Source organism: Lampetra fluviatilis, chromosome 37 (genome assembly GCF_964198595.1).
Source record: "Lampetra fluviatilis chromosome 37, kcLamFluv1.1, whole genome shotgun sequence".
NCBI lineage: Eukaryota > Metazoa > Chordata > Hyperoartia > Petromyzontiformes > Petromyzontidae > Lampetra > Lampetra fluviatilis.
In genome coordinates, this window is record NC_136311.1 from 406,843 (window position 1) to 433,946 (window position 27,104).

General features: G+C 44.4%; 1 protein-coding gene across 1 annotated transcript in view; it reads right to left on the reverse strand.

Annotated features, from left to right (window-relative positions):
- The window catches only part of LOC144945395 (nitric oxide synthase 1-like), a 60,320-nt gene extending 39,483 nt beyond the window's left edge, over positions 1–20,837 (reverse strand). Inside the window, exons 1-10 of the mRNA XM_078873912.1 lie at positions 20,537–20,837; positions 18,994–19,036; positions 10,068–10,187; positions 9,608–9,753; positions 9,304–9,466; positions 8,459–8,550; positions 7,664–7,805; positions 7,274–7,410; positions 1,866–2,040; positions 1,120–1,221 (exon numbers count right to left, since the gene is read on the reverse strand). Of these exons, the coding sequence (XP_078730038.1) occupies positions 1,120–1,221; positions 1,866–2,040; positions 7,274–7,410; positions 7,664–7,805; positions 8,459–8,550; positions 9,304–9,466; positions 9,608–9,753; positions 10,068–10,187; positions 18,994–19,036; positions 20,537–20,730 (1,314 nt within the window). The 5' untranslated portion in view covers positions 20,731–20,837. The remainder of the gene's footprint in view (positions 1–1,119; positions 1,222–1,865; positions 2,041–7,273; positions 7,411–7,663; positions 7,806–8,458; positions 8,551–9,303; positions 9,467–9,607; positions 9,754–10,067; positions 10,188–18,993; positions 19,037–20,536) is intronic.
- Positions 20,838–27,104: the final 6,267 nt, after the last annotated feature.

The following is a 27,104-nucleotide window of genomic DNA, read 5'->3' on the forward strand; positions in this document are numbered from 1 at the left end:
AAGTTGTTCAGTGAGAATCTCTTATATTTGTGTTCATTCATGTATTATTAATACTGTACTTATTTCTGTGATTATACTGTAAACAATTCATTGTTATTTTTGTGATAACAGTATAATACTACAATGTTTACTTACGCAAGAATAAAAATATTTGAAGGTAGCAAATTGTTTATTTATTTATTTCGTTTTGTTTATTTATTCTTATGTTTATTTTTCTTTTATTTCTGTTTATTTAGTTTTCGCACGCATGTGTTATACAGTTACTGTAGTTATTTGCATATACGCTTTTTGCCGGCTAAAATAAACATTGCAAGCTAAATAAAGGCTCTGCTTTGACATTCGTCCATTTTTGACATTCGTCCATGCTCTGGTCCCTAACCAGACGAAAGTGCAAGGTATTCCTGTAGATGTTCTTGTCAAAAAATTACTTGTCTTCATGGGACCTCACCAGGTTCTAACGGGAGTTATTGATTTTATTGTATTTCAGAGGGAGATGATGCCTGTCACTTTGGAAAGCTGCGACACATGGGACCTGTATAATTGACACCTGACAAGAGGTCACACCTGGGGAAATGTGACACTTGGCTCCAGGTAAGTGCCATAGCTGGTTCGAGGTGAAATTCGACACCAAACAAGATATGAGACACCTAGAGGGTGACAGCTAGGGAGTCGTGTTATCTGGTAAGTTCTGACCATAGGTGGTGGGTGGCTACGGCTAACAAAGCTAAAACCCCTCAAACCTATTTACCAGCTTGCATTCAAATGCAGCCAATATGGTAAAACCTATAAAAGTTAGACTCAGTGAGAGAATGCATGGTCACCACAAGCAGAGCACGTGGTGAACTGTTGCAGTCGGTAAACCCATACACTTGAATGCGTCAAATCACCACAGGCACTGCTCATAACAACTTTGCCCTTTGTTGATTTAGCAAATAAAAAAATCATTAAGCAGGTTAATCACCAATTTTCGAATGTCTTACTATTTTTATTTCAGTCTCCAAAAACAGTTTAATCTGCTGCCCAATTCTGACACCAGGTAAGAGTATGACACCTAGTGTGCTGTGACACCAGTTAAAAGTGACACCTCCTGAGAAGTAACACCAGGTGGGAGTGTGACACCTGGTAACTGTGCAGCACGGCGATGTTGATCTCCACGGCCGCCTGGTCCTTCCACAGCGACGTCACGTTCCCCGTGTCCAAACCAAGCCTCTTGCCCACATCCTGGAGGGAGGCAGAGTAGAGAGTCAGGAGTCATGGGAGGACCAATAGAAAAATGGCAAGAAAACCCACGATGATAATAAATACATACTTAATTGATCCGTGAAAACTTAAGTGGCTCACGATAACATTTTCAGCAGAAGAAATAAAGAAACAATATCAAATAGTTTGGAGGCCATTGCTAGACAGGAACTCGGAAAAGGAAGAAATAAAATAAAATGGGGGAGGCCTTTGCCAGCAGTGGGAGGTTACAGCTGACAACTTTAACTGCTTAATAATTTTGGCCAACTCCATACTGGGATTAGGACCAGCAAGTGGGACACAATACAATAATCATCATAAGGTAAATATTAAATTATCCATGACAGATGACAAAGATGACTTGTTTTAAAATTGCTTTTGAAAACATCCATTAGCAAGCAGCTATTAAGAATGGTGTGGCATGGATACTGTAACTAGGACCACGCACACCGGCCCGCTTTGTCTCTCCAGTACCACCAACATCGCACCAGGTCACAAAGTCAAACCCCTGACTAGCTTTTGCTCATCTCCTTTAGTCACCATAAGCCACTGCTGAAAATAAAACCAATTTAGCGCACCATTTATTAAAGGAGAGTCATTCTACGTGGGTAGGGAAGTCCAATCACCTCAATGATGTTGAATCGGGCGGCATCGCAGAAGTCCCTTAGCCCGATCTCGGTGCCCATGTACCAGCCGTTAAAGGGACACGCGGTGAACTCCAGTCCGCCGACCTCCAGGGCCATGTTGGCCACGGCTGGCACCGCATACCAGCGCAGACCCATATCCACAAACCAGTCGTACCTGTAGGGAGGCATGGAGAGGTCAAGAGGGGGTTGAGGAGGTCACGAGGAAGTCATGGGATATCACAGGGGTATTTTCGTCTTTCTTTTAAATGCATGTACAGTTGATCATCGATTATCCGGCATACAATTATCTGGGATCCAACATTATCCGGCAGCCAATCCGTCAAAACCAGCAAAACTGCTCCAAATGCTGTACTAGTCTGGGGATCGGCACCATGTACGTGACAAAATAAAGTAGGTATGCTTGATTTCAAAGTTAAATATTATATACAGTGCTTTATACTGTACACTACATACAACGTAACAATGAAAATACTGCAGCATATACATCACCCCATGCCGAGTCTTCGAGATTGGATTAGTAAGTACGATACAGTAAATACAATAACTTTTTACAGAATATGATTTTCTATTTGTATGTTTATTTATGCCAATTTCACAACGTAAACAAATTTGAAACACTAAAAAAAATATAACAACACCTAAAACATGTAATATAAGGATGTGCAAAATAAGCTATTTTAAATTATGATGTGATTATCCGTAATTTTTGAAAATCTGGCACCCCCTCCCCCTCTCAAGTCTACTGAATGTGTAACTGTCATGTATATTCATATATGTTTATGTGTATGTATCTTTGTGCCTCTGTATGTGTGTATGTATAGTATGTATCTCTGTATAATGCATGCTTGTAGTCTGTACACAACATGCCTATTCTATTCTATTTTGCATTTATAACACGCCTTTCACTAAGGTACTTAAAAATGCTTGCTGACTACAGTACAAAATGGCTAAATAAGGGATGGGGATCGGGTAGTGACTAGGGTGGAGGGAGTGAGGTGGTGCCTGCGGCTGTGGAGGAATTAAGGGTGTTAGATGGTGCTGGTAGGGGTAGCGGAAGAGGAAGTGAAAAGGCAAGAGAAAAAGGATAGAGCCTGAGGGTAGTGCGAAAAGAGGAAAGTGAGGAGGAGAGTGGGATGCGGAGAGGAAGCTTATTCCAGTGTAAGGGGGCAAGCAGTGAGAATGAGCGAAAGCGAGGCTGGGCGCAAGGGTCGAGGTGGGACAGCAATAAGATAGGCAGCTTGTGAAAACTAAGGTGAGCAATTTAAAGAGGCAACGGTAATAGGAAGCCAGTGAAGTTGTTGAAGGAGAGGGGAGCAATAGGTGGTGAATTGGAGGCGAAAGACAGTGGTGCGTGCAAACGACTTTTGAATTGGGCGTAGGCAGGGAGACCGACCAGGAATGAGTTGCAATAACCTAGACGAGTGAAGACTAGGGAGTGCACAAGACATTTGGCAGCGGTAATGGTGATGAGGAGACGAATTTTCCTGATATTGAAAAGATGGAAGCGGCATATGCGAGTGGTGTTGGCGATGTGTTGATTAACTGCAATTCAACCAACCGTTAACATGTTCTGCATAATTTCAAATATAATAATTCATTATAATTTATATGAATATGAGATGAAGGTCAAGCGACCGGTGCAGTGCCTTTCGGACATGAGGAAACCAATGCAAACTTGTCGCCCTTTTGGAAGTTAATGGCGGTGACCAAGCTGGCTGGAAAGGAGCCAGAGCTGGTGCGGGAAGCAGAGCGCTATAGACTGGATGTAACCAGGCTGACCTCCACCTGGCACAAGGACCCTTGACAATAGATGGAGCATTGCTTATTCTGGAGTGGCACTGGGACAACGACTAAATACTGGGGTTGCATTCATGCTTGAACCCAGGCTCGTGGCCTTTCTGCTGGAGTTCAACCCGGTGGACGAAAGGATAGCCTAGATACAACTACGACTGATGGAAGGACGTGTACTCTCACTGATTTGGGCTTACACCCCGAATCTGCCCACTGACGACCCAGGTTTCTTAGAGACCCTTGGCGTAGTGCTTGTTAAAATACTGTGCAGCGGCTCCTTAATCCTGTTGGGAGATTTCAACGCCCACATCAGCAATGATGGTAACCAAAAGATGGAAGGAACACTTCCAGGAGCTTCTGGACCGCCCGGCGCATCTACAGTGGTGATTGTGGTACCAGTTGAGTCGCTCACAGAATTTGGTGGTGACATCTCGGCTGCCAAAGTCACAGACGCGGTCAAACAACTGCGGAATGGCAAGGTGGCTGGGATCGATGAGATTCGCCCCGAGATGATCAAGGCACTGGACCCTGTGGGTGTTGCATGGCTAACTAAGCTATGCAACAAGGCATGGCGGACCGGAACAGCACCGAGGGACTGGCAAAATGGGGTCATCATACCCATAATCAAGAAAGTTGACAGGTGGAAGTGTTCCAACTACTGGAGCATCAGCCTCCTCAGCCTACCTGGGAAGGTCTATGCTGCAGTGCTGAACAAAAAGCTCCAGAAAGTGGTCGAGGCAAGAGTGACAGAAGAACAAGGAGGTATCCGCCCGGGGCAGGGGACTGTGGATCAACTCTTTACCCTGCAGCAACTCCTCGACAAGTCATGTGAGTATGCCCAACCTGTCCACATGTGCTTTCTAAACCTGGAGAAGGCTTACAACCGAGTACCTCATGAGTTGATGTGGCAGGTGATGCGTGAACATAGCATTCCTGACTCATTGCTACGCACGATCAGGTCGGTTGCTGTACAAGCAAAGCGAGAGTTGGGTCCAGCACGCAGAACATCTAACAGACCCCTTCCCAGTCCAGGTCAGACTTCGTCAAGGCTGTGTGCTATCACCATCATTGTTTATCCTGTTCATGGATCGACTGATGAGACAGTGCAAGGTGGGAAAGGGCATCAACATTGGTGGAAGGGCAGTGTCAGCCAAGCTGTATGCAGATGACATCGTCCTCCGAGCCTCAATGCACACCAACCTCCAGAATGCGCTGAACAGCTTTGTGGCGAAACGTGAGAGTGTCAACATGAACATCAGCACCTCCAAAACCAAGACCATGGCTGTGGCGTGGACCAGAGTGGCAGAGTCCCTCTTCATCAATGGTGAAGTAGAGGAAGAAGTCAAAGACTTCCAGGATCTCGGGGTATATTTCTCGATGGATGGAAGAAGGGAATAGGAGATCGAAGCCCAGATCGGAGCAACTCCCAAAGTGATGCGGGCGATGAACCGGTCTGTGGTCTCAAGACGCGATCAAAGCCTTCAAGCAAAGCTCTCGGTCTATCAGTTAATATTCATCCCGATCCTAACCTACAGCCACGACACCTGGACCCAGTGTGCTGAAATAGTAATTGGCTGGTTTTGCTCACTTGACAAACCTCATTAATTGGCTGTTGGGTGGAGGTGAGTTTACAATACTCTTATATAAGCGCACAACTTTATCTGTGATGAACGCTGCACTTTCCGTCGTTTTCATGCAGGGGACGCTGCAAACCTATACGCCCCCTGCATGAACGACGGAGGCGCAGGGACAGATGTTCGATTACATTGGAATCGATCTGTAGACGGCGGTCTTCTCGCATGGCCAGCTCTATGTCGCCTTATCTCGATCCCGCAATCCCAAACAGGTGAAAGTCCGCATCAAACCGAACCCCCAGCAAGGCCACCTACTTAACTACGAGAGAAAATTCACACAAAATGTCGTTTTCAATGAAGTCTTCCAGATGTAAAATGATATAAGCTTTTAATGAAGAAATACAATGATCTAATTCAAAACATAATACAATTCAAAGATGTTTCACTTTAACACTTAAAAACGGAGCATCGGGTGCTTGCGTGAATGTGTCATTCGTGTGCAATTTTTTTGTGACTTTCCTGGCTAAAGGCGTAAATGGTTGTGAGGGGCGCCGCAGGCGCCCCCGAACCCCTAGTACATTTATATTTATGCAATCCAACCCAAAACACTTCATTATGAAATCTCTTCTCATGTCTGTAGGTCTGTATGCATCTGTATGTACAAATATAAGTGTATGTATCTGTGTGTATAAATCTACGCGTATGTGTAGTGACATAAGAAGGGAGGGGCTGCTGGGGGCTCTGGGTCCCTGGGAGGGCCAGGCGCTTAATCCCCTTGGCGCCAGGCGTGGGTTCTCAGGCGGGTCAGACGCTTAAGCCTCTTGGCGTCAGGCGTTGAGTTCCCAGGCGCTTAATCCCCTTGGCGCCGCCAAAGGGGGGGCTGTGTGTGCTCTGTGGGATATCTGGGGGCGCACACGGCCCCACCCCTCGTTGGGGACTGGGCATAAAAGCGGAGCTCCCTGGACGATCGGGGCCAGTTGTAGCTCAAGACCCAAGACCCAAGACCAGCCATCGGAGGATCCTGGGACGCTGTGAGAGCCAGTGGTGGGACTCTGGAACTCCAGACTCGGCGACCTTGTGAGGGCGAGTTCCAGAGCGTAGCCAGAGTAGAGTATCTAGGCTGTGTACCTAGGCTGTGTACCTCGGCTGTAACAGAGTATCAGGACTGTTGGAGTGTTGTATTGTAATAAAGGATTTACCTCTACAAGTGTCTCCGGAACCCGTTACATATGTGTAGAGAGAATGTATCACTACCAACGATACTTACCTGATTGGTACTTAACAGGACTGAAAGAGGATTGTTGAGAGGCAGGGCAAAGGGATTGGAAAAAATATACAAACAGAAAGGGTCGGTAACGGAGGATAACTGACAGAGTGGATGGTTTGGTTCTGTTAGAGAAAGTGGAAGGTGATTGGCTGGAGAGAAAGTGGGTCAAGGCACCTTCGAGAAAGGGGCTTGTGGAATATAAATGGAGAAACACAAGAGCTCGGGACGCTTGGAGTGAAGGGAATCTTTAAATAACGTGTCTCATGCTGGAATAAATAAAGACTCCTATGATATAATTATTGAAGACTACCGTGTCGGGTGTCACTCAATATGTATCCACATCTGCATCTAGCCACGTGTATATGTAACTGTGTATCTCTGTATGTATCTGTGTGTATATGTGTATCTGCATGTGTATATGTGTATCTGCATGTGTATTTGCGTGTGAATCTGTGTATGTATCTCTCTCTTTGACTTTGTTTGTATCTTTATAGGGGAGCAGTAGTGTAGTGGTTAGCGCATCGCGCTACAATTCTGACGAACTGGGTTCAATTCCCGCTCATGGCCAGCACCACTGACGATTATCTGAAATTGTCCTCGGCCTCCTCTAGGTCGACTCAGCCTCAAATGAGTACCCCCTCATGTGCTGTGCCGGCCTTCATAGATGCTTGCTAACAACTTTTTCCCCAACAATCTGGTAATGCTATATGGAGAATATTTGTGTGTGTGTGTATCTATATCTGTGTTATCCTCACTTGGGGTGTCGGATGGGCACCTCCAGCACGAGCTCAGGTGGCAGCACAAAGAGCTCAGGCTCCCCGTTCCCCTGCAGCACGATAGGCAGCACGTCGAAGCGCGTACGAGGGGGCTGCCAGCCCAGCTCCACACACAGCTGAAGGATAGCACAAATGCGTGCACACAGGATGGCACGGAGGCACAGTCACACAGGGACACGTGGACCGAGGAAATGGGGACACGAGGCACGAAGATAAAGGAACGATGGGATGCGGGGGTGCACGGGAATGGGAACATGTGGGCAGAGAAACACGGAGACACGAGGACATGGGAACACAGGGGCACTGTGACACAGTAACATACATACGACACGGGGACACAGCCCCCCCTGCACCCTCCCGTTCCCCCACCTCTGTGAACTCCACGTAAGCTGGGTCCCCCAGGATGGAACCGTCGGGCTGCCTGTAACCCGCGTAGCTGATTAGCTGCGAGTTCCACACACGTAAATCGTGCTGCCCGTCCATGCGCTGCCGAAACACCGTGATGGTAGAGCTGGTGGTGAAAACAAATGTGCTGTTAGCGAGCACCTGTTAAGGTGTTAGGCTAGCATGGCATACTTTTTACGCAGTGGGTGGGGCCAGTACCACACATGAACAGTGTTGATGCTCACACAGAGCAGCGAATGTTTGTTTCGTGCCACCTTTATGGATAATTATACTAGTTTTCAAATGTTGACTGTGGTTGCATCATTTTTAAAACTACCCAAACTAATGTTGCAAGAGTGCGACCTGAGAAGATAACTGGACAAGCCAACGCTTATTTGAAATCATGAGGTGCCTGACTTTTACATCTGTGCTCATTAATTTTACTTGCATTATAGATAGGGATGCCACCCCTCCTTTAATTTTTTTCCCCAGGATATCCTCTTGTTGAGGAAGCGGTACTGAGAGTCCAATATATTTTCAGTTGCGTAGTTATGTGTCTTAGTGTTTTTGTACCATGGGATGTGACAACCCTAGTTAACATAGGCTCTGGGGCAAAGAAAAACATAGGCTCAACCATCCAATTTCCTCCACCCCCCTTCAAAGCACCTAGACCCCTCCGTTCAGTGCACCCTGGTGAAATTGCACCGCCTGCGTACTCTATAGCTACGCTACAGAAAACGGGTGAGGAATTGAGCATATGAGCTGCGGAAAACTGTTTACCGTATGTTGCCGCCATTGCTCGCAAATTTCACGTGGTCGCAGATGCAGGTGAACATCTCGCTCGGCGTGGTGCAGTTTCTGGCGTCAAACAGCTGATTAATCCGATAATGGTGGTGTGATGGGAAGTGAGGGGTAGGCAGGAGTAGTCGACAGAAAGCGAATAGACAACGGGAGAGGGAAGGGTGAAGGGATTTGTATTAAATTGTTGACATCAATATCTGAACCAATCTTGACTTCTGCCCATTACCAACCCAGATTGACCAGCAAGTTAAATATGGACAAACAACCCCTGACACTGTGAGAAGGCCTTCACAAATTACTAAATGAGTGATTGGCTCATTGACTGATTTAATAAATTAACACGTTGAATGCATCACAGAGTTTCTAAATTACTAGCTGGCAACCTAACTGCCATAATAACCAATTTGTTGACTTAATGACAGAATCACTGACCACTTAATTTGAGTACAACCAATTAAAATAAACTCCCATTCGTCAATAACACTCTGGCCTTAAAAGAATATGTATAAAAAGGGGACATGTCGGGCAATAACCTTCTTTGTAGCTAACCCTTGAATAAGTGAGTTATTGAACAGCTCATTAGCTCAATGATTCTTGAAAACATTGCATGATTCACGGACTAGTTGGCTAATTGCAAGAAGAATTGACCTTGACCCTTTCACAGAATTTCTAACTCAATGACTGATTTTAGGTTGATGGATAAGCACACAAACTACCAGCTGTGTTGCTGATTAATCCATTTACTGACTCACTGGTCAAATCACTCACTTAATGAATGATTGACTCAGGTGTTAACCCGTGAATTGACAGCACCGATTGCTCACCTGCAGCTTTGACCACTGGATGCGGCCAATGCAGCGGGCCGCGTTGCGCCACGCAGTCTTGGCCCCGTAAATGAGCTCATCCCGTGTGAGGTCGTACGTGCCTCTCTTCTCCACCTCCTGTGCCACCTCCATCAGCCGCTCCACATACTCGGCCGACTCCAGCCTGTGCGAGTTCAGAGTTATGGATTAGAGTCAGGGATGTCAGAGACAAGGTTATAGTCAAAGAAAGGGTTAGAGTCAGGCTGGGCATATCGTGCAAAGTGATAGTGCATCCCTCTGTGCCTTCCACCAATCCGAGCCATACCCCTTTCTGGAGGCGTAGTACTGAGTGATGAATTTCTGCGCCGCATTCAGAAGCTCCGCACGTGGTTTGGGGGAGTCTCTGCTGGGGCACATGAGCTCCTCAGGGGACATGATGGAGCCCTTGCAGATTCCAGGACACATCCCGGACTGAACCAGTCCAGGTGACAAGGGAGAAATATAGAGATGATTGGGGAGGGAACGGATAGAGATGGTGATGAACAATGTGTCATCATTCATCGTGTCCCTCTGCTCATCTCTGTTCAAAACCGTGAAGCAGTGGTGCAAATTCCATGTTCCTATGGTGCTACACCTTGTTAGTTTGCGGTTGCATGGTATGAAGGATGTATGGGATGTACAGGGTTTGCTGGGGAGGCAGGGCGTCTGCTATGTACGGGATATGTGGGGTTTGTGGGGGATGCAGGGTGTGCGGGGTATCTGGGGTGTACGGGGGTGCAAGGTACCTTGTTGCTCTGCAGGTGCAGGGTGTCTCGGAACTCGTGTCCTGTCTCTATGTTTCGGATCTTCGTGAAGCGCGCCCTGCAGGATGTGGTTCTTAAAGGGCACGACCTGGGCACTACTCCCTGCACAAGACAAAAATATCCCATCATAGCCCGTATATATTTCGATTTAAAGCTTTCGTGACTGCAGGGATTCATCTTCTTGGTTCTTTCGGTAAAGTCACGTAGAAGGGAAGTAATAAAATAATAAAAATAAAACATAATAAAATAATTCTCACGACGTTTCGGCCACAACGCAAGCAGCCGTCCTGAGGTGAAGAACATGTCTGTCGATAAGACAGAGTCTAAATGACACTTCTTAGGCTTGGAGTGTCTATTTAAGCTGTGAGGGAGCTCAGCTTATTGGAGAGTATATTTAGTATACTGATGATACTATGAAGTTTATACTTTAGTTTTTTACGTGGTTGTTTGGTTGCTGCAGCTGCATACTATTCACATTCCTTCCCTTTGTTGGTGCTGCCCCTGCCCCTGCCCCCTCCCTTTGATGCTGCTAATCCTGCATAATGCATGGGCATAATATGACTTTGAAAAACCCCCCGCCCAACTCCCACGCATTTCACAATTAGCACTATTCGCATTCCTGCATTTCCCATAAATATGCTAAATTCCTCTTCAAATGCAAATTCTTTTGTCAAGGCTCTCTTCCTCCTCCCTCACAGCTTAAATAGACACTCCAAGCCTAAGACGTGTCATTTAGACTCTGTCTTATCGACAGACATGTTCTTCACCTGAGGACGGCTGCTTGCGTTGTGGCCGAAACGTCGTGAGAATTATTTTATTATGTTTTATTTTTATTATTTAATTACTTCCCTTCTACGTGACTTTACCGAAAGAACCAAGAAGATGAGCCCGTATATACTGTTGTGGCAAAATATCCTGAAGCAGAAGATTCGTGCTGAAAACAGTCACATTTACAAATGTAATTGTAACTTTTATCCTTACCTGTGTATCGATAGTTAAATGTTAATGTGCCACTGTATTGAGGAACTACTGCTATGTGGTATTATCTTGTAGTCTGGGATTGTTTTGTTGTGTTTGCTGCCTTGCCCAATCTTGATAAATCTTGACTTATATAATGAATTAATTTGTAATTTTTATTTAGTGAATTGCTTACGACTCTCTCTATTTTGCACTCCTATCATGTTTTAGTATTGTTTGTTGCTGTAACTTGCTGACCCGCTCATACTGGACATCTGTGAAAAGGCTTCATATCTCATTGGATTTCTCCAGTCTCACTAAAGATTCTGATTCAGATAGTGAGCAGCTGTTAAGCCGGTGTGGCCACGACCGTACAAAGCCGACATTGTCTCTGTACCATGCAGTGGCGGCTCCTGCAAAATCTCTCAGGGGGGGCAAATGTCTGGATGATTGATAAGGATAAGGTCCACCCATGCAAAGGATAAATTAACAGCTTAAGCATGTAAAGGCAACTTCACTTCTTTAATATTAATGAAAAATAAAGTGACTCTTACAATACATCTTGTTTGTTTCTATACTCACTATTAATACAATCCACTCATGTTTCTTTTATTAAAGATTCCACTAGGTGGCGACAAATAATTTTGTTGGATGAAACGTGCTTACGTATGATGACGTAAGCACGTTAGTGCGAGCCCTCCCGGAAGCCATAGAGAATGCATTGCAGCGCCCCCCGTTCGAAAAAAAACATCTTTGAATGTAAGTCTATGGGACCACTCGGGGCGATTCTCAGTCGGAGGGAAATCGCCCAAAAAGAGGCGGTACTCCACAGAACGTAGCATGACGCTGATTGGACTATATCCAGATGCACAGTGACGGCTAGCGTGACTCTGTGGTTGAATGACATTGGTGGTGCGTCGCCCATTCGCCCTAATGAAGAAACCGCCCCTGGTACCATGCACTTATTTAAAGTCAGGTCGCTACTGATGGAAGAAATGTAAATCCTAATGATGTTCTAGAAGGGCCGATATATTTAACTCATAGCGCAGAGCCAGAGTAAAGTTGTACATTGCTTCAAGTATCATGCAAAGCACATGCAAACAGACATACCATCCCATCATCTGTGAACCAAGTCATGTGCCTTCCAGTGAATGCGACGCTGAAGCCAATATAAAGCAGGCAGGGTTATCTGGCGATTGCTAGCATGTTATATACCGTAATCATATTGCTGTTCGAAGCGGATTGTGGCCGTTGTGAAGCACAACCACCCACACTGGGCCCACCCACTACTACCTCGCGCTGCACGCACACACACAGCTCCACAACACCCACCTCTACATGTCAAGTCTAAAAATGTACCCTTTAGACTCGGGTTTTCACAATTGAGTGTCTCACGGTCATGCAATAGATTCTGACGTGTTTTGTATACTTGAAGATAATTAACCCGGCCCTATTTATTGCAGTGTCTCACTGGCAGCTGATGATGGTGAAGATGGTCCAGGTCTTATGCAAGGGTCAGCACCAATAGTTGTGTTTACTCACAGCCGTTTTATGAGAAACTGTGGAAAAACTAATAACCCTGAGGTTAGTATTGTTATTTAATTTCAGAATCAGAATCTTTATTTATCCTGGATAAATCTGACGAGCTATGAAGTTCTTTTTCACAGATGTCGATTAGGGGTGGGTCAAAAAGTTACAACAATACAAAAACACAATTAGTGCAAAGTATAGAAAAGGTAAGCAAATCACAAAAAAATAAATATTCTGAAACTAAACCGTAGGCATCTCTCGCTTAACGATTGATAGGTTCCATGAAAATCGCTCGTTCAGCTAACACTCATGAAACCATCATCATTTTTCCAGACTCCCATGTTAAAATCTGAGATATGTTTAAGCCCCAAAATATTCCACTCTTGAAAAACTTTCTTAACATGACAATACAAATTACTGTTTTTTTAAAATAAAGTAATAAAACATCAAAGGTAACACCACACATGAGCCACAGTGCAAGCCTATGATATCACCTACTTACAGCCAAATATTTGAAAGTCTCACAGATACTCTCGACTCAGTCACACGTGCTCTCTCGCTCTCTTCCTATCCTCCAGCCTCCCGCCATAGACAAAGATCCCTCGTATAGCCTTACCAGACTGTTGGGCAAGGTGTTATTATTAGCGAACACCTATGAAGGCCGGTACGGCACACGAGGGGGGTGGCTAGTACCACGCCCAGCCGACTTTGTCTTCCCGGTGGCGATGTTTACACACCGCACCAGGTACTCATTTGAGTCTGAATCTTCCTCGGCGAGGACAAGGACCGGTCCAGATACTCGTCACTGGTCGCCGGGTTCGTAGGGCCGCGTGCTAACTGTTGCTCTCCCACACCCACCCATTACAGTGCCACCTCCAGGCCCCCACCCACCACTCACCCCTCCCCGCGGTTCACGCAACACAGCCCAGCTGCCAATTAAGGGGCCATCCATTGAATACGTACGCATGGAGGGGGGAAGGGGGGTTAACCCAAATGCGTACGCTTGCGTATGGGGGTCTACTGACAATGTACGTACGCATAGGAAAGGGTGAAGCCTCGATAATAATTTGTCTACATTGGCCTTCAAAATTATTTAGACAGTCCGGCGGTGGACTGCCTGTTTGCTTAAACACGTTAACATTATTAATCCTTGATCGTTTCTGCGTGGATTAAATATCAGCCGTTCTATAGGATTCGGGGGGCGGGGGGGTGCGTCAAGCGTACCTACGCAACGTACGTACGCAGGTGGGGGGGGGGGGTAAAAAGTCCGCGTGAGTACAGGGAGGGGGGGGAGGATTCAAGTTTTGCCAGATTTTTGCGACGTACTAAATTAGGCCGCTGTACGTGAGCTGTATCGTTCAGTTTCGTTCCGACAAACGGGGCACTACTTTTTCTCAATATGTTCAACGTTAATAAAAGGTATCCAAGCAAAAAGTTCTCCACGCATTATCCTGCAGTTAATGAGAAAAGTGTAATTTATTGGCGCACTATATTGACTGCGTATTGAGACATATAAAACTGTTGAGCTCGATTTTCAACCAATCAGCATCGAAAATGTAAGTATGTCAGAGCCAAAATCAAGCCAATATCACTACGCACATGTAAACATGGAGGACTTAAGCAGCGCAGCTTCATCTGATAGCGGCGATCAAGCTCGATTAACACAGGTATGTTTACTCACTTGAATTGAATGTTATGCAAGCTAATATATTGCCAAATGGGTTTATAATTTATTCTTCATATCTTTAATATAGGACTTCTTCGTGAGGCAGCTCAAATGAAATCAGATGAGAGCATTCTGACACACATTCGTGGGAAAGACTGCATTGCAATCGAGGTCCGATACCACAAATCCTGCTATCGAGATTACACAAGATTTCTTGGCAAAACTGAAAAAACATATAGGTAGGTACAAAAAAATGTTTGTTCACAAATCTGTGGGGTCACTCCAATTACATTTACATATTGCCTGTGAATGCATTGTAATTCCATAATCAAATTATTTCTCTATAGAAGGTAGGGCTTTAAATATACATGTCCTATCTAATGCTCTGACTGGAGCCTTCACTTAGCAACAGTGAGACGTGTGCTGGCATGGTATTTTGCATATGACCGCCAAAATTATGCAAGGTACCTATCAGCATATTGGGTCGAGATGATCAATCTTCCAAAGACTCATCCACACTGCTATGAAGAAGTTACTGCAAAGGAAACTGGACAGTACAGCGTAAGGATGCTAACAGGTTCTCATCCATAGCTTGTGACCAAGCAATAGAACAAACCTGCAACCGTGATTCAAAGACCAAAGGCGGCATAACTGTGATAACATTGAACAGAGGTGCCGTCCAGAAATGGATACTGTCTCATCCTGAACGTTCTGCAATCACAAGGCAGTGTGAAATGATGGCTGGAATGCAACATGAAGAGAGGGGTCATACAGAGTTGGATGCAACAAGAATTGCAAAAGACAATGCTGCTGTTATATCTTTGGTTTCAGCGGTTGAGTCTATGATCAACCCCTTGCTGCCTCGTGAAGATCTTGTATGTATTAGCTCTGATGTTGTTGCTACAAAGACTGTCAGAGATGGCATACAAAGTGCTTGTGATAAAGGTGAAACAGCTCTGAAAATTTTCATCCAAGATCGAGTCCAGTCATCAAAAACAGACTTCTTCTCTCCAATAAAGTCCTCGAAGCTCACTACGTTTGGGGATCAAATGAAGAAATCATCCAAGACAAAAGATGGAAATCAAGTCATTCTAAAAAATGACAGGAGACTCTTTGCACGACTGTTAGTGATAAGTCAATCCCTGTCTGTAAAACTTGAAAGAGATTCTGACATATTCACTTGGCAATATCTCATCCCCGCTAGCAAGCACTGATGGTTCATTAGCCAAAACAAATAAGGCTGCTTTTCTAGCTTGTTTAGAATCAAAGAACAAGGACTGTCATGTGAACAAGACTGTTGGTGATAATGGTGCCCTACTGATAGATGGCATGGCATTGATCAGGAGTCTCAAGAATATACCAGACACATTCAGTGAGCTTGCTGATGATCTTCTTGAACTTATGATTAAGATGGGTAGAAAATTCAGTTGTCCAAGGGTCGATTTTGTCATTGATCGCTACCCGGCAGTGAGCATCAAAAATGCTGAACGATCAAGACATGCTGTTGCTGGACAACAATTACTGCAAATATACAGCATCAAGCAGAAGACTCCAAGTCAGTGGACCAAGTTTCTAGCCAGTGGTGAAAATAAAGAAGCCTTGACAGACTTTCTCTTTGAGACATGGAGAACTGTGCCTTTACAAGCAGCTGGAAAAGACATAGCTATGTTTGTGGCACACAGAAATGTATGTCATCAACTCACTCTTAAAGATGGCATTATGTCTGTCAAAGAGGTAGAATCTTTGACTTATGACCATGAAGAAGCTGACATGAGGCTCCTACTTCATGCAAAACATGCCTGGAGTGAACTTTATAATAAGATAATCATCCAGAGTCGTGACATTGATGTTGCTATCATTTCACTTTCAATAATGGCTAAGCTTCCCTCAGCAAACATGTACTTTCTGACAGGAACTAAAGACAGGCAAAGAATGTTAGATCTCCAGGCTATTGGTTCTGCTTTGGGTCCTTCACTAACAGAGGCACTGATAGGACTACACACATTCACTGACTGTGACTCAACTAGTTCCTTTTATGGGAAAGGAAAAGAGAAACCACTAAATATAGTGTCTGGAAATGCAGAGTACATCAGTGCATTTGTTGCTCTTGGGAGGCAATTTGAAGTGGACAGCACCACATTTGTGACCATAGAACGTTTTGTGTGTGAGCTGTATGGAGAAAAGGTATCAGATGTTAATTTGGCCAGATACAATAGGTTCTGTGTCCAGGCCTCTTCCGAACAGGCATTACCTCCAACTAAATATGCACTTACAGAGCACTTCAAGCGTGCTAACTACCAAGCTGCAATCCACAGGAGAGCATTGGATCCTTTTACAAATGCTCCCAGTCCAGACGGCTTTGGATGGATTGTCAAGGATGGTGATCTCATCATATCATGGATGACTAATGCTTCTCAACAGATTTTGGGGTCACTCCACTGTGGGTGTAAGTCTGGTACTTGTACAGGTGGAAGGTGCTCATGCCACAAGGCTGACCTGGCCTGCATTGACCTATGTAAATGTGTTCATTGTGACAATATGAGATTAACTGAGGATATTGTTTCATGTGAATCTGATAGTGAAGACAGTGATCTTGATATTTAGTGATATGTATATGATAATAAAATTAATATAGGACATATATATTTAATATAAATCAATCAAAATTAAATCTTGTTTACAATAATCATTGCTGTGAATATGTACATGTAGTGCAGTTGCTGCTCATGTATGAGAATTGACAATTCACCATTAAATGTGTTATTTTGAAAAGTGCTTTTTTTATATATAATATTTTGGCTTAATTCTATTTGTTATTCAGATTTTACCTCAAATATTACCTTTCAATTGGAACAACATAATGAGAAGTAATTGGGATGTTAATGCTACAGCAGAAGTTTTCTTGATAATCTTATCATGTTTACTGTGCATAGATAGCAACTTCAGGTATATCACACATTTCAAACTGGTTTATTTTGTACTTCAAGTGGTAATTCTGCATTTTTGGGTTTATATGATAAACAGGTTTAAAAGTGCAAACTTCCCTATGGTTTCCCTTTTTTCAAAATGGGCACCTTTAGCATCATTTTTCTCAATAACTGCAAGGTTGTGTGCGGAGAACTTTTTCCTACGGAATCTCTATATATTTCTGATGTTAAATATTAAAAAAAGTAGGTAGTGCCCCACTTGGTGGAAGGAAACCCTATTTCTAGGCCTCTTTTAGGCTACCGACAGCGGCCTAAATGGATGGCCCCCAAGCAGCTGAGGGCCGTGGTGCGCCCCCTGCGGCCACGGGAGGCATTTGATCGATTGGTCGTCACTGGTTACGCAAACATTTGCTCGTTTTGCGAACAAATTTGTCTAAATTCAAATTTCTTGTGATAGCGAATTCTCGTACAAAGAACGCACGTTAATCGAAACACGCCTGGCCACAAATGATAGCTCAACGAAGTGGCTTATCATGTGGAAATTTATAGAAGCCAAATAATCTAAACAATCTCAACATGGAGGGGAAAACCGGAGGTCCTGGAGGAAAAAAATCCACATGACCACAAGGAGAACATGCAAACTCTAAATATACAGGCGTCAGGGTCGAGATCGAACCCACGTAAAAAAATACTAATAAAGTTCATATTGTATAAGTACATCAATTCCCAAGCTTGCGAAAGGCAGCAAAACAACAGCAAAAAGTCCCAGACACACCAAGACAACACAATCCCTTAATAAAATGGCACATTACAATTGAACTATCATTAATTCACAATCTAAGTTAGTTCGTTAAACATCAAAGTTACACATCAAATTTGCAAATGTGGTTGTGTCCAATACTAATCTTGAGATTCTGAATATTTTTGGAAGATGTACGATGTGAAGGGAGGAAACAAGGTTGTTCCAAAACGTTGGTACGGCAACGGCTTTGTCACCTATTCCAATTCATCTTCTTAGAATACAGGATACCTTTGACTAACACGGAGGTTACGTTCTTGGAAAGTTCAGCGAAAGCCAAAACCGCGATATGCAATACTACAAATAGACACGTCACAACTTAAATAAGCACTGTACTGTATGCCAAATAAGCTAAAAACTAAATGATTGAAATAAATATGTAAAAGCTTCACATAGAAAACATACCTAAATAAATTAGTATATACTGAATAGTGATGATGTGTGTGCGTTTGTCTGCAAGTGGTGAGTGGTAGTGCGATGGTTCGCGCACTTCGCTACGAACACGGCCACCCGAGTTTGATCCCTGCCCCACGACCAACACCAGTGACAATTATCTGAACCGGTGATGGGCCTCCCCTAGGTCGACTCAGCTTTAAATTAGTACCCGGTGCGATTTGTAAATGTCACCACTTGGAAGACAAAGGCGGCCGGGCGGGGTGCTGGTCACCCACCCCCTCATATCGACTTTTGAATTTCGCCCAGATGCAGTCTCCATTAAAAACCAAGCCCATGTCCGTCAAGGAGTGGAGCCGAAGTAGAAAGGGGTGGAGCCTAAACAGTAATGGGTGGAGCCTAAGCAGTAATGGGTGGAGCCTAAACAGTAATGGGTGGGGCCTAAGCAGAAAGAGGCAGGGCTTCGAGCGGCGAACGAGGAAGGTTTGCCGCACATAGAGAAACTGCGAGTAATCGTTCTTTTTACATTTTTACTGGAAAATGGGAGATGTCATAGTGTAATGCATTGGTTTAAAATTATCGGCTCATGATTGTGAGCACATAAGTTCACATCCCAGCCAGGGTGTATTGCATTACCTTTGAGGGCTCTTGGAGTACGGACTTTGTCAGCGTGCAATGCCTATGAACACACATGTGACACAAACATACGTGTCAACACACACATGTAAACAAAGAATCCCCTAGCACACAACACACTTGGGGGTGGTGTAGCTAGATCCACGTCCGGCCGCCATTGTATCCCAAGTGCTGATGTTAAAACGCCGCACCAGGTACTCATTAAGGATGAGTTGACGTTGGGGGGAGACCTAAAACCGGTACAGATATCACTTGCCACAGATATCAGACGTGGCCAGGAATCAAACTCAGTTTTCCCGGTTCGTAGTGCAGTGTGCCAACCACTGCGCCACCATTCCCCAAGGTGCCCGATGCGTAAACACACACAAGCACACGCTAATAAATACCGGGTACATCAACGCATGCAGTTGTGTGAATCTAAACATACGGAAACAAAAACGCAGAGATCGTCGACTTTTAAAGCCACAGGGCGGCCGTGGTAACGCTTGCGCCTCACAGCAAATATCCTGGGTTCGATTCCCGACTCAGACGCCTCTCGGTGTGGAATTTTCATTAGCTTCCTCCGTTCTCCAGCAACCTCCTATAACTAATAACAATGTAACTGGTATTGGCCTAACGTCTCAATGCTGAAAAATTACCCGAATTGTTTGCATATATATATTTTTTCTCTCACTTCCAGCTTCAAAACATTCACCTAAATGTGTGGTCACGTCTCCGTTAACGCTGCTGAACGCCTTCACACGTCATGGTGGTCTTGGCCAGGGGTCGGCAACAATAACAAAAAGAGACGTATTTTTCGAATTCAGTAAATATATATATATATTTTAAGAGGCGCAATGTATGTGAAAACGGGACGGTCCTTAATAAATAACGTCACAAAGCAGTCCTTAAAGAGCCGCATGCGACTCCGGACTCGTAGGTTCTTGGCAATCAACTTCACTAGAATAAAAATGCGGGTCATCTGTTAGCCAGTTTTCATCCCTACAATATTGACGATTAACACATGTTTTCATCGCAGCCATAATAAGTCGGAGAGTTATAGGGCCAAAAACTGACTTTTTTTTTGCTTCGACCATCGAGAAATTAGAATGTATCCAAATGTACGACAAACCCAGTTTTTGTCACAAATTAGTTCTAGCAGCCGTTTAATATTTTCCCCGTGCATCAATTGTTTAATGTGTGATGCACACACACACATATATCCCTCGTATAGTCAATTACTGTTAGCAAGAACCTATAATATGGCCGAAACAGCGTAATAGGAGACTTAATGATCTGATCCACCTCTCATGGTCGCCTTTTTCTCTATGATACTGATGTTTATTTACCGAGCCAGGTACTCGTTATAGTTGAGTCGACCTATCGGAGGCTCGGGCCAGGTTCATAGCACTTCTCATGAACGTTGTAAATAATTTTCAGCAGTAGAATCGCCGGGTCCTCTGTTTATAGCCCGGGGCGCGAACCAAAGCAGGGACCGATACACTCAGCGAGGAACGGTTAATTCCGCACACAAACACCCATTCATTCACACACGTGGACTCACGCGCTTGTGTGAAGGTCGCCGTCATATGGCCGGTCGATTGCTATCTCGGAGTGCACTTTCCAGGCTTCGTGATTCTTTCCCTCTGGGCCCAAGTACACCAGGGCCCTGATCTTCTTCACTTCATCGGATGACTTGTGGAGGGATGAAGATTTGGAATGGTAGAAGCCTCCTTGTTTGCTTGATGTTTGACCCATCACTTTTAGGCAGTGATTATCTTTGCTCTATAGCTCGTTATCCACTACCTCCTTACTCCTATTGCTGCTGCCTCGTCACTCGCGTTACACCACCGCGCGTAGACAGCTTCGTGTCTCCTTGTCTGCAAAGACACCTGCATGTGGACCCTATTTATAGGAGATCTTGCAGCGATACCTGTGCGCTTTCTACCCCGCCACGTGCCGGTGTGGGGAGGGGATGGGAGGGGTGCGTATTGATGAGACTGGTGGAGGAAGGGTGGGGCGCTCAAAGGTGGGTGGTGGATAATGTACGACATGTGCCGGCTGTGGTTGTGGAACAGTGTCGGTGGGGTGGATAACACCACACCCAGCCGCCTTTGTTTCCCATTGCTGATGCTTGTAATGAGCACAATAAATTAATTTAGGTCCGAGATAAGCGAAGCCTTGCAGAGTTGTTTTTGTTCCTTCATGTAATATCAATGCAGTTGTCCCGTTCTTGCAAGTAATCTTTCATCAGCCATGGTCAATTCACTGCTGAATAAAGACCTCTCTCAGCTGCCGCCGCCACCTCTCATGACCATATGATGTAAGAATCTATCGAGCTCCTACACATACATTGATTTCATCGCTTCATCTCCTCAGTCAATCGTGAACATGTTCCATTCATTGCCTGCCACTCCGTCGTTATTCTTGACCATCGGCCGTCATCTCTTCTTAGCGGCGTTTATTGCCAAAGCCCACTTACATAACTCTTTTTTACGAGTAATTTATAAAAACATATTTATGCTTCGGTTTCTGAAAGCTGGGATTACTACATAAATTTCTAGTGAGTCAAATGCGTATTCATTGCCTACAAAGGCAAGGCACAATGGTTTTGATATTCATCTTTTCCTAAACCCTGAATACTTACTTGCGATATGAGGCTCATGAGTAATTTGAATCAGTTATATCTCCAGCTTGGAATTCTGTATAAAAACGATCGATGAATGTTTTCACATCTGATGCATTTCATTTCTGTCAAAAATTTGAGTGAGTAGATCCAGTACTTTTGTTCCAATAATTAGTCGACTTAAAAAATGCAATAAAGATTAGTCAAGCATCGCAAAACCAAGATATATGGCGAGAGCTTGGGGAAACCTTCATCCAACGGTGGATGGATCATGGCTTACGATGGTAGTCTATGAAAATTATCAGTCTGAGAGATCGCCGCTAAATATCAAACTTTCCAAGTTCAAATCCCCGTCGGGGCTCAGCTCAGCCCAATGGCTCATAAATGTATTCTTCTTAACTGTTCCCCGCCAACGGAATGTATCATTTATACCACAAACGAAGATGTAAAAGGGCCGACATTTGATTATATTATTTCCATTAGCTGCAACGGCCAATGGTTGTCAATCCAATGCTGGTCGGAAGCCCCCCGCCCCCCACGCCTTGCTGGTCTTTGGTGAAGTATGAAGGTGGCCGTTTTGTACCGTATTACCCTCTACTGCACACAACGCATACTCGATCCTTCTCGCTCGCTGTACAGTCCTCGTAAAGTGGTCGAAGTGGCGAGTCTGTGTGTGTGCGCTTCATCCGTGGGACGCAGACCCTGTGGAGCAGCCTCTTTCTTTCGCCCCGAGGACACTGACTCCAAGTAGTTAAACCCAAGTGTCCAGTTCAGGGTTATTATTGCTCCCATCAGTTTCCCCTGCCAAGAACCGGTAGGCCTATACCATCTAGCAATTACCACATGGCATACCCAACATACCAACTACCACACGCATAGTACTCACCTCACTTTACCCGACTCACATCACACCACCTACCTACCACATATCGCACATCATCCACCGACCTCGCACACTTCAGCACATACAGTACCATCTAAATCACACCACGCGCCATCTTATATATCACACCATCCACTACCCCCCGCATTTACCGTATTTTATCGGACCCACCCCACACATCACATCCTTACCGTACCCGACACCCCATCCACTTAATAACACCCGCCATCTACCCCACAAAAAATGCACCAGCACAGGCCCGGACTGGCCATCGGGGCAGCAATCCGAGCAAGCGCCCGGTAGGCAAGTCCGTTCCGAAGGCCAGTGGGCCGGTCTGTGTGGAGAAATTACAAATGTGATAAGAGTAAAATTAAAATAAAACATGCTTCAAATCGCTTTAAACTATTGTCATTGTAGTGCTTATTTAATGTGACGCTGCACTTTGATGTTGTAGGAAAAAACATTTATTAAAAAGTGTATTTAATTAAGTAGAACGTGTTTATATTTATTTAAAGTTGCGCATTTTAATGTGACGTCACATTTCTCACCCCCCCCCCTCGTCACACATCGTCACAAATGTCTGACCCCCCCCCCCCCCAGGTGCGTTACGTCATTATGGACGGCCCCTAAGCAATTAAGCGTACACATTTGTTTTTTGGACCCAGCCCAAATTTACAAATGAGATTGCACGGGAATTTGGTCCTGCTGTATTTACAAATGCCTGCGCAAATGTTGTGTTGAAGTCCATCACCTGAGAGCAGCGGTCAGTGATGCCAGTATTTATCTGTAACCAACACTACTTTCAAAATAGCGCTCGTGTTCGTCACTACCGCGGGGGCATGTTGTGCCCGCTCAATTGCATGCGTAGAGACATCGATTAGGGAGTGGACCATTCCTTCATGTATGCGTGGCATGTACATTGTTTTCTCATTCTTGTTCGTGCAGGGCTATTCTTTTGGAGGTATAGTTTGGAGCCCTTTAGTTCATAGTTTTGTAGAAAAGTTTTAAAGTGTTTTCGAGTTGTACCCAGTGCCGGATTATCCTAGGAGCAAAAGTAGCATATGCTACGGGCCCACACTTTCAAGGGCCTCGCGCTGAATGCTTTCAAGCTATCAATTCTGGTTCAGTGATTATGCACTTGCTCGATGACTCGAGTACTATACTGCCTTCAACTTTTATGAACGACTGGGTGTTTAAGGTTAGCGATTTGTCGTATTATCTCGCTGTATAGCAAATGAAAAAAACAATTACTTTACTATGCAAGTAGAAAATGTATGTTTTTTTTAATTTAGGGCCCCTTTATAACGTATGCTATAGGCCCCGCACTAGCTTCATCCAGCACTGGTTGTACGGCGTGATATCCGGTGTGTCCATCGTTTCGCTCCACGTGCTGAGAGCCTTCTCAGGGACTAAATATTCCTGAAGCCGATTTTTTTCCTGACAAATAACGTGGAACAAAACGTCGAACATCATTCCGAACAAAACTCAATGCAACCAGAAAACAGAGAGCAATACAGTACCAACGTGAAGTCGTAATTGTTGTTGTTTTACATTAAGTGTCTTGCGCTCCTTTAACAGCATACTTCATTGCCTGTTTTAAAAATCTACATGCCTACCACGTACCTTCTTGACTTCCCGCAAGATTTTCTGTCTGCCTGTCTAGGTTCATAGCGCACTGCGCGCACGACTGCGCCACCGCTGCGTATTATGTATTAAGAGTGTGTCTAAGCAGGTGAGTGGATTAGGGGCGGCCTTCATTCAGCAGTGGATAGACCACAGCTGATGTGTTACGCAAAGCAGAGGTTGAGCGACAGTGGGCGCTCGCGAGCCACGTGGCGCCGTCTAGAAGAGTTTTGTCCGCACGGTCCATTGCGCACAGAGCCATGGAACCGACGACAGTTCCCTGTCTTGTTTGAAATCTCCTTTTGCGTTGACTGTTTAACCAATTAAAAACTATCGAAACGGAATCGAGGTATGTTCATCTTACTCTTTGGTTTTTTCGGTAAAGTCACGTAGGTAATTTTTTTAAATAAATTAAATCACGACGTTTCGGAAGCAACACACATCTTCCGTCTTCAGGTGGAACCGTCACAGCAAAATTACTGTATCAAGAGATTAATGTATCAAGTGATTGCTGTATCAAGTGATTACTGTATCACTTGATACATTAATTTTGCTGTGACGGTTCCACCTGAAGACGGAAGCTTGTGTTGCCTCCGAAACGTCGTGATTGAATTTATTTTAATTTCTTACCAACGTGACTTTACCCAAAAAACCTACGAGTATGAATCCTTGCAGTCACGAAAACTTCAAATCTAGAAATATGTTCATCTTGTGAACGTCGATCAACGTTTATCCGATTCGCACGGTTGGCTACGTATGGTGCCAAAGAAGTTCGACATACAGTACATACAAATGTATGAGCCTATTCATTAAAATGGCTCTCGAAGATACCTAAAGTTAATATACTGTAATAGTAGTAAAACAAATATTTATCGTGGAAAGCCTCGCCGAGTCTGAACACTCTCTGTGGAGGGTGTTGCTGCACTGGAATGTTTGGCCAATTCAATGGAGAAGCGTTTGGCTGCGTATCGGAGGAAACAAATAAACCCGGGGGAAACCCGCGTAATCGTGTTTAACACACCCAATCCTTGGTAAACACCTCGCGGCCTCCACGCCAAAGTTAATAACCAGGCTAAATAAACACCGCTTCGCTTTGGGTATCATGAGGTCAGGGCGCATTTAAGGTGATTGCGCATGGTTGTGGGCAAATCCCGGCTCTTTCATCAAAAATACTCTGCGCAACGTTACAATAACCCCAAAGCCAAAAGGTAAATATTCACAGCAACTCTTGTGCAGCAGCAGCCTTCATGTTTACGCAACTCTTACACACAACGCCGCATGTAGTGGAGAGGCCCGAATCTCGCAGTTTATTGAACAAAGAGTGGGGGGGGGGGCACATGATAATGTTGAACTTCAAACCAATGTTATACCGTACACAAAATATCTGAGTAAATTGTAAATATACAATTTCGATTTAAAGCTTTCGTGACTGCAGGGATTCATCTTCTTGGTTCTTTCGGTAAAGTCACGTAGAAGAGAAGTAATAAAATAATAAAAATAAAACATAATAAAATAAATATACAAGCCAAGTCATGCTCGCTCACGCTGGTGTTGGCTGAAGAGCCTCCACTGCAGGCAGCTCTAGAGAGCAATTACTCTTCCATGATGACCTATTGTATTGGAAGATGTGGGAGTTACCCACACTGTACCCCACCACACCGCGACCTGCCAAATTGACTCACTGTGATGTGGTGAACAGAGCCAAGGGGATTAAGACATTGGGTATCTGTATTCAAATACCGCCCCGGGAGATTGAGTCGAACCGGCGACCTCTGGATTACAGGTCCATTGTAATTCTCGTTACACCACGGTTAGTATTCCGAGTAGAGATACGATCCATGATTGTTTGGCGTACATTCTGCTCTCATTCCCATTTACGAGCGTTCACAGTTCCATTGGAAGCCCTGGGCCAGTGGTGATCATTCCACACTGCCGGGGAGGTTAGTCTGCCCATGCAGAGGATGAAAACTGTTGGTTTTCCATGAAGTGGTATTGTTTAATTGGGCCTTGATTGTGAGGGGAGCCATCCAACCTGCAATCCAACCAACCACGTGGCCGGCTTACATTGAGTGAAAACTGTCCACGTTCCTGCATTTGAATTACAAATAATCACGCACATCGTGATATAAAATATGAATATCAGAATAAGTCAGTTGACTATGTTTCCCTCCTGTATCCATATCTCCACGTAAAATATAAAAATCGCACACAGTCCATCGACCCCACAGCGTTCTGGAAAGTAAGAATTTCAGCAACATTGATTCAGTACAATCAAAACTGGACCAGTGTCTAATCAGTAGTAAAGTTTACTTGTGCAATGCTGGTGAATTGCCATATGTTAAAGGCAAGGTCCATATTTTTAAGACATGGGTCCTTGTTCGACGGAAAATACAATTTCTCCAAATAATCAGCGTCGTTATGGAGAACACATTTTAATTGATAATATGAAGAATGTACCGCGCTTTTTAAATTCACAGCTGGATAAAGGTTTCTTTACGCCACATCTCTGACGTGTGTTTATTTCAACATGCTTCATGCTGGTAAATGTAGGCAAGCGTCTTTTTAAATATCACCACTGATGTTAGTCTTAGCTGAGAATGGATCTCTGGAGCTGGGTTCATAGCACGGTGCCCAAACCAACAACACCGCTCCCTCGTTTTAAATAAATACAAATATAGAAATTATATTTTACAGCTCTTTATGAATCTACTGCTGAATGAAGGCCTACCGACACCGTGTTAGTCGTGGGAGTTTTTAAACCATACTTCACGCTATATTTAAAACAGATCTTATATTCATGGCTATAACACAAAACACAAGTGGAATTCCTCCGCTAACAGTTTAGTCCACATGTGAATAGATTTAGTTTTTTGAAGAAGACAAATTGTCGCATCTTGAGTTAATGGCTCAAACACATCAGTACATTACCTCGGCGATTTACCCTGTCAATGACGAGTGATGACGTATTCACCTTAAAAAAGCTGACCAAAACCATTATAT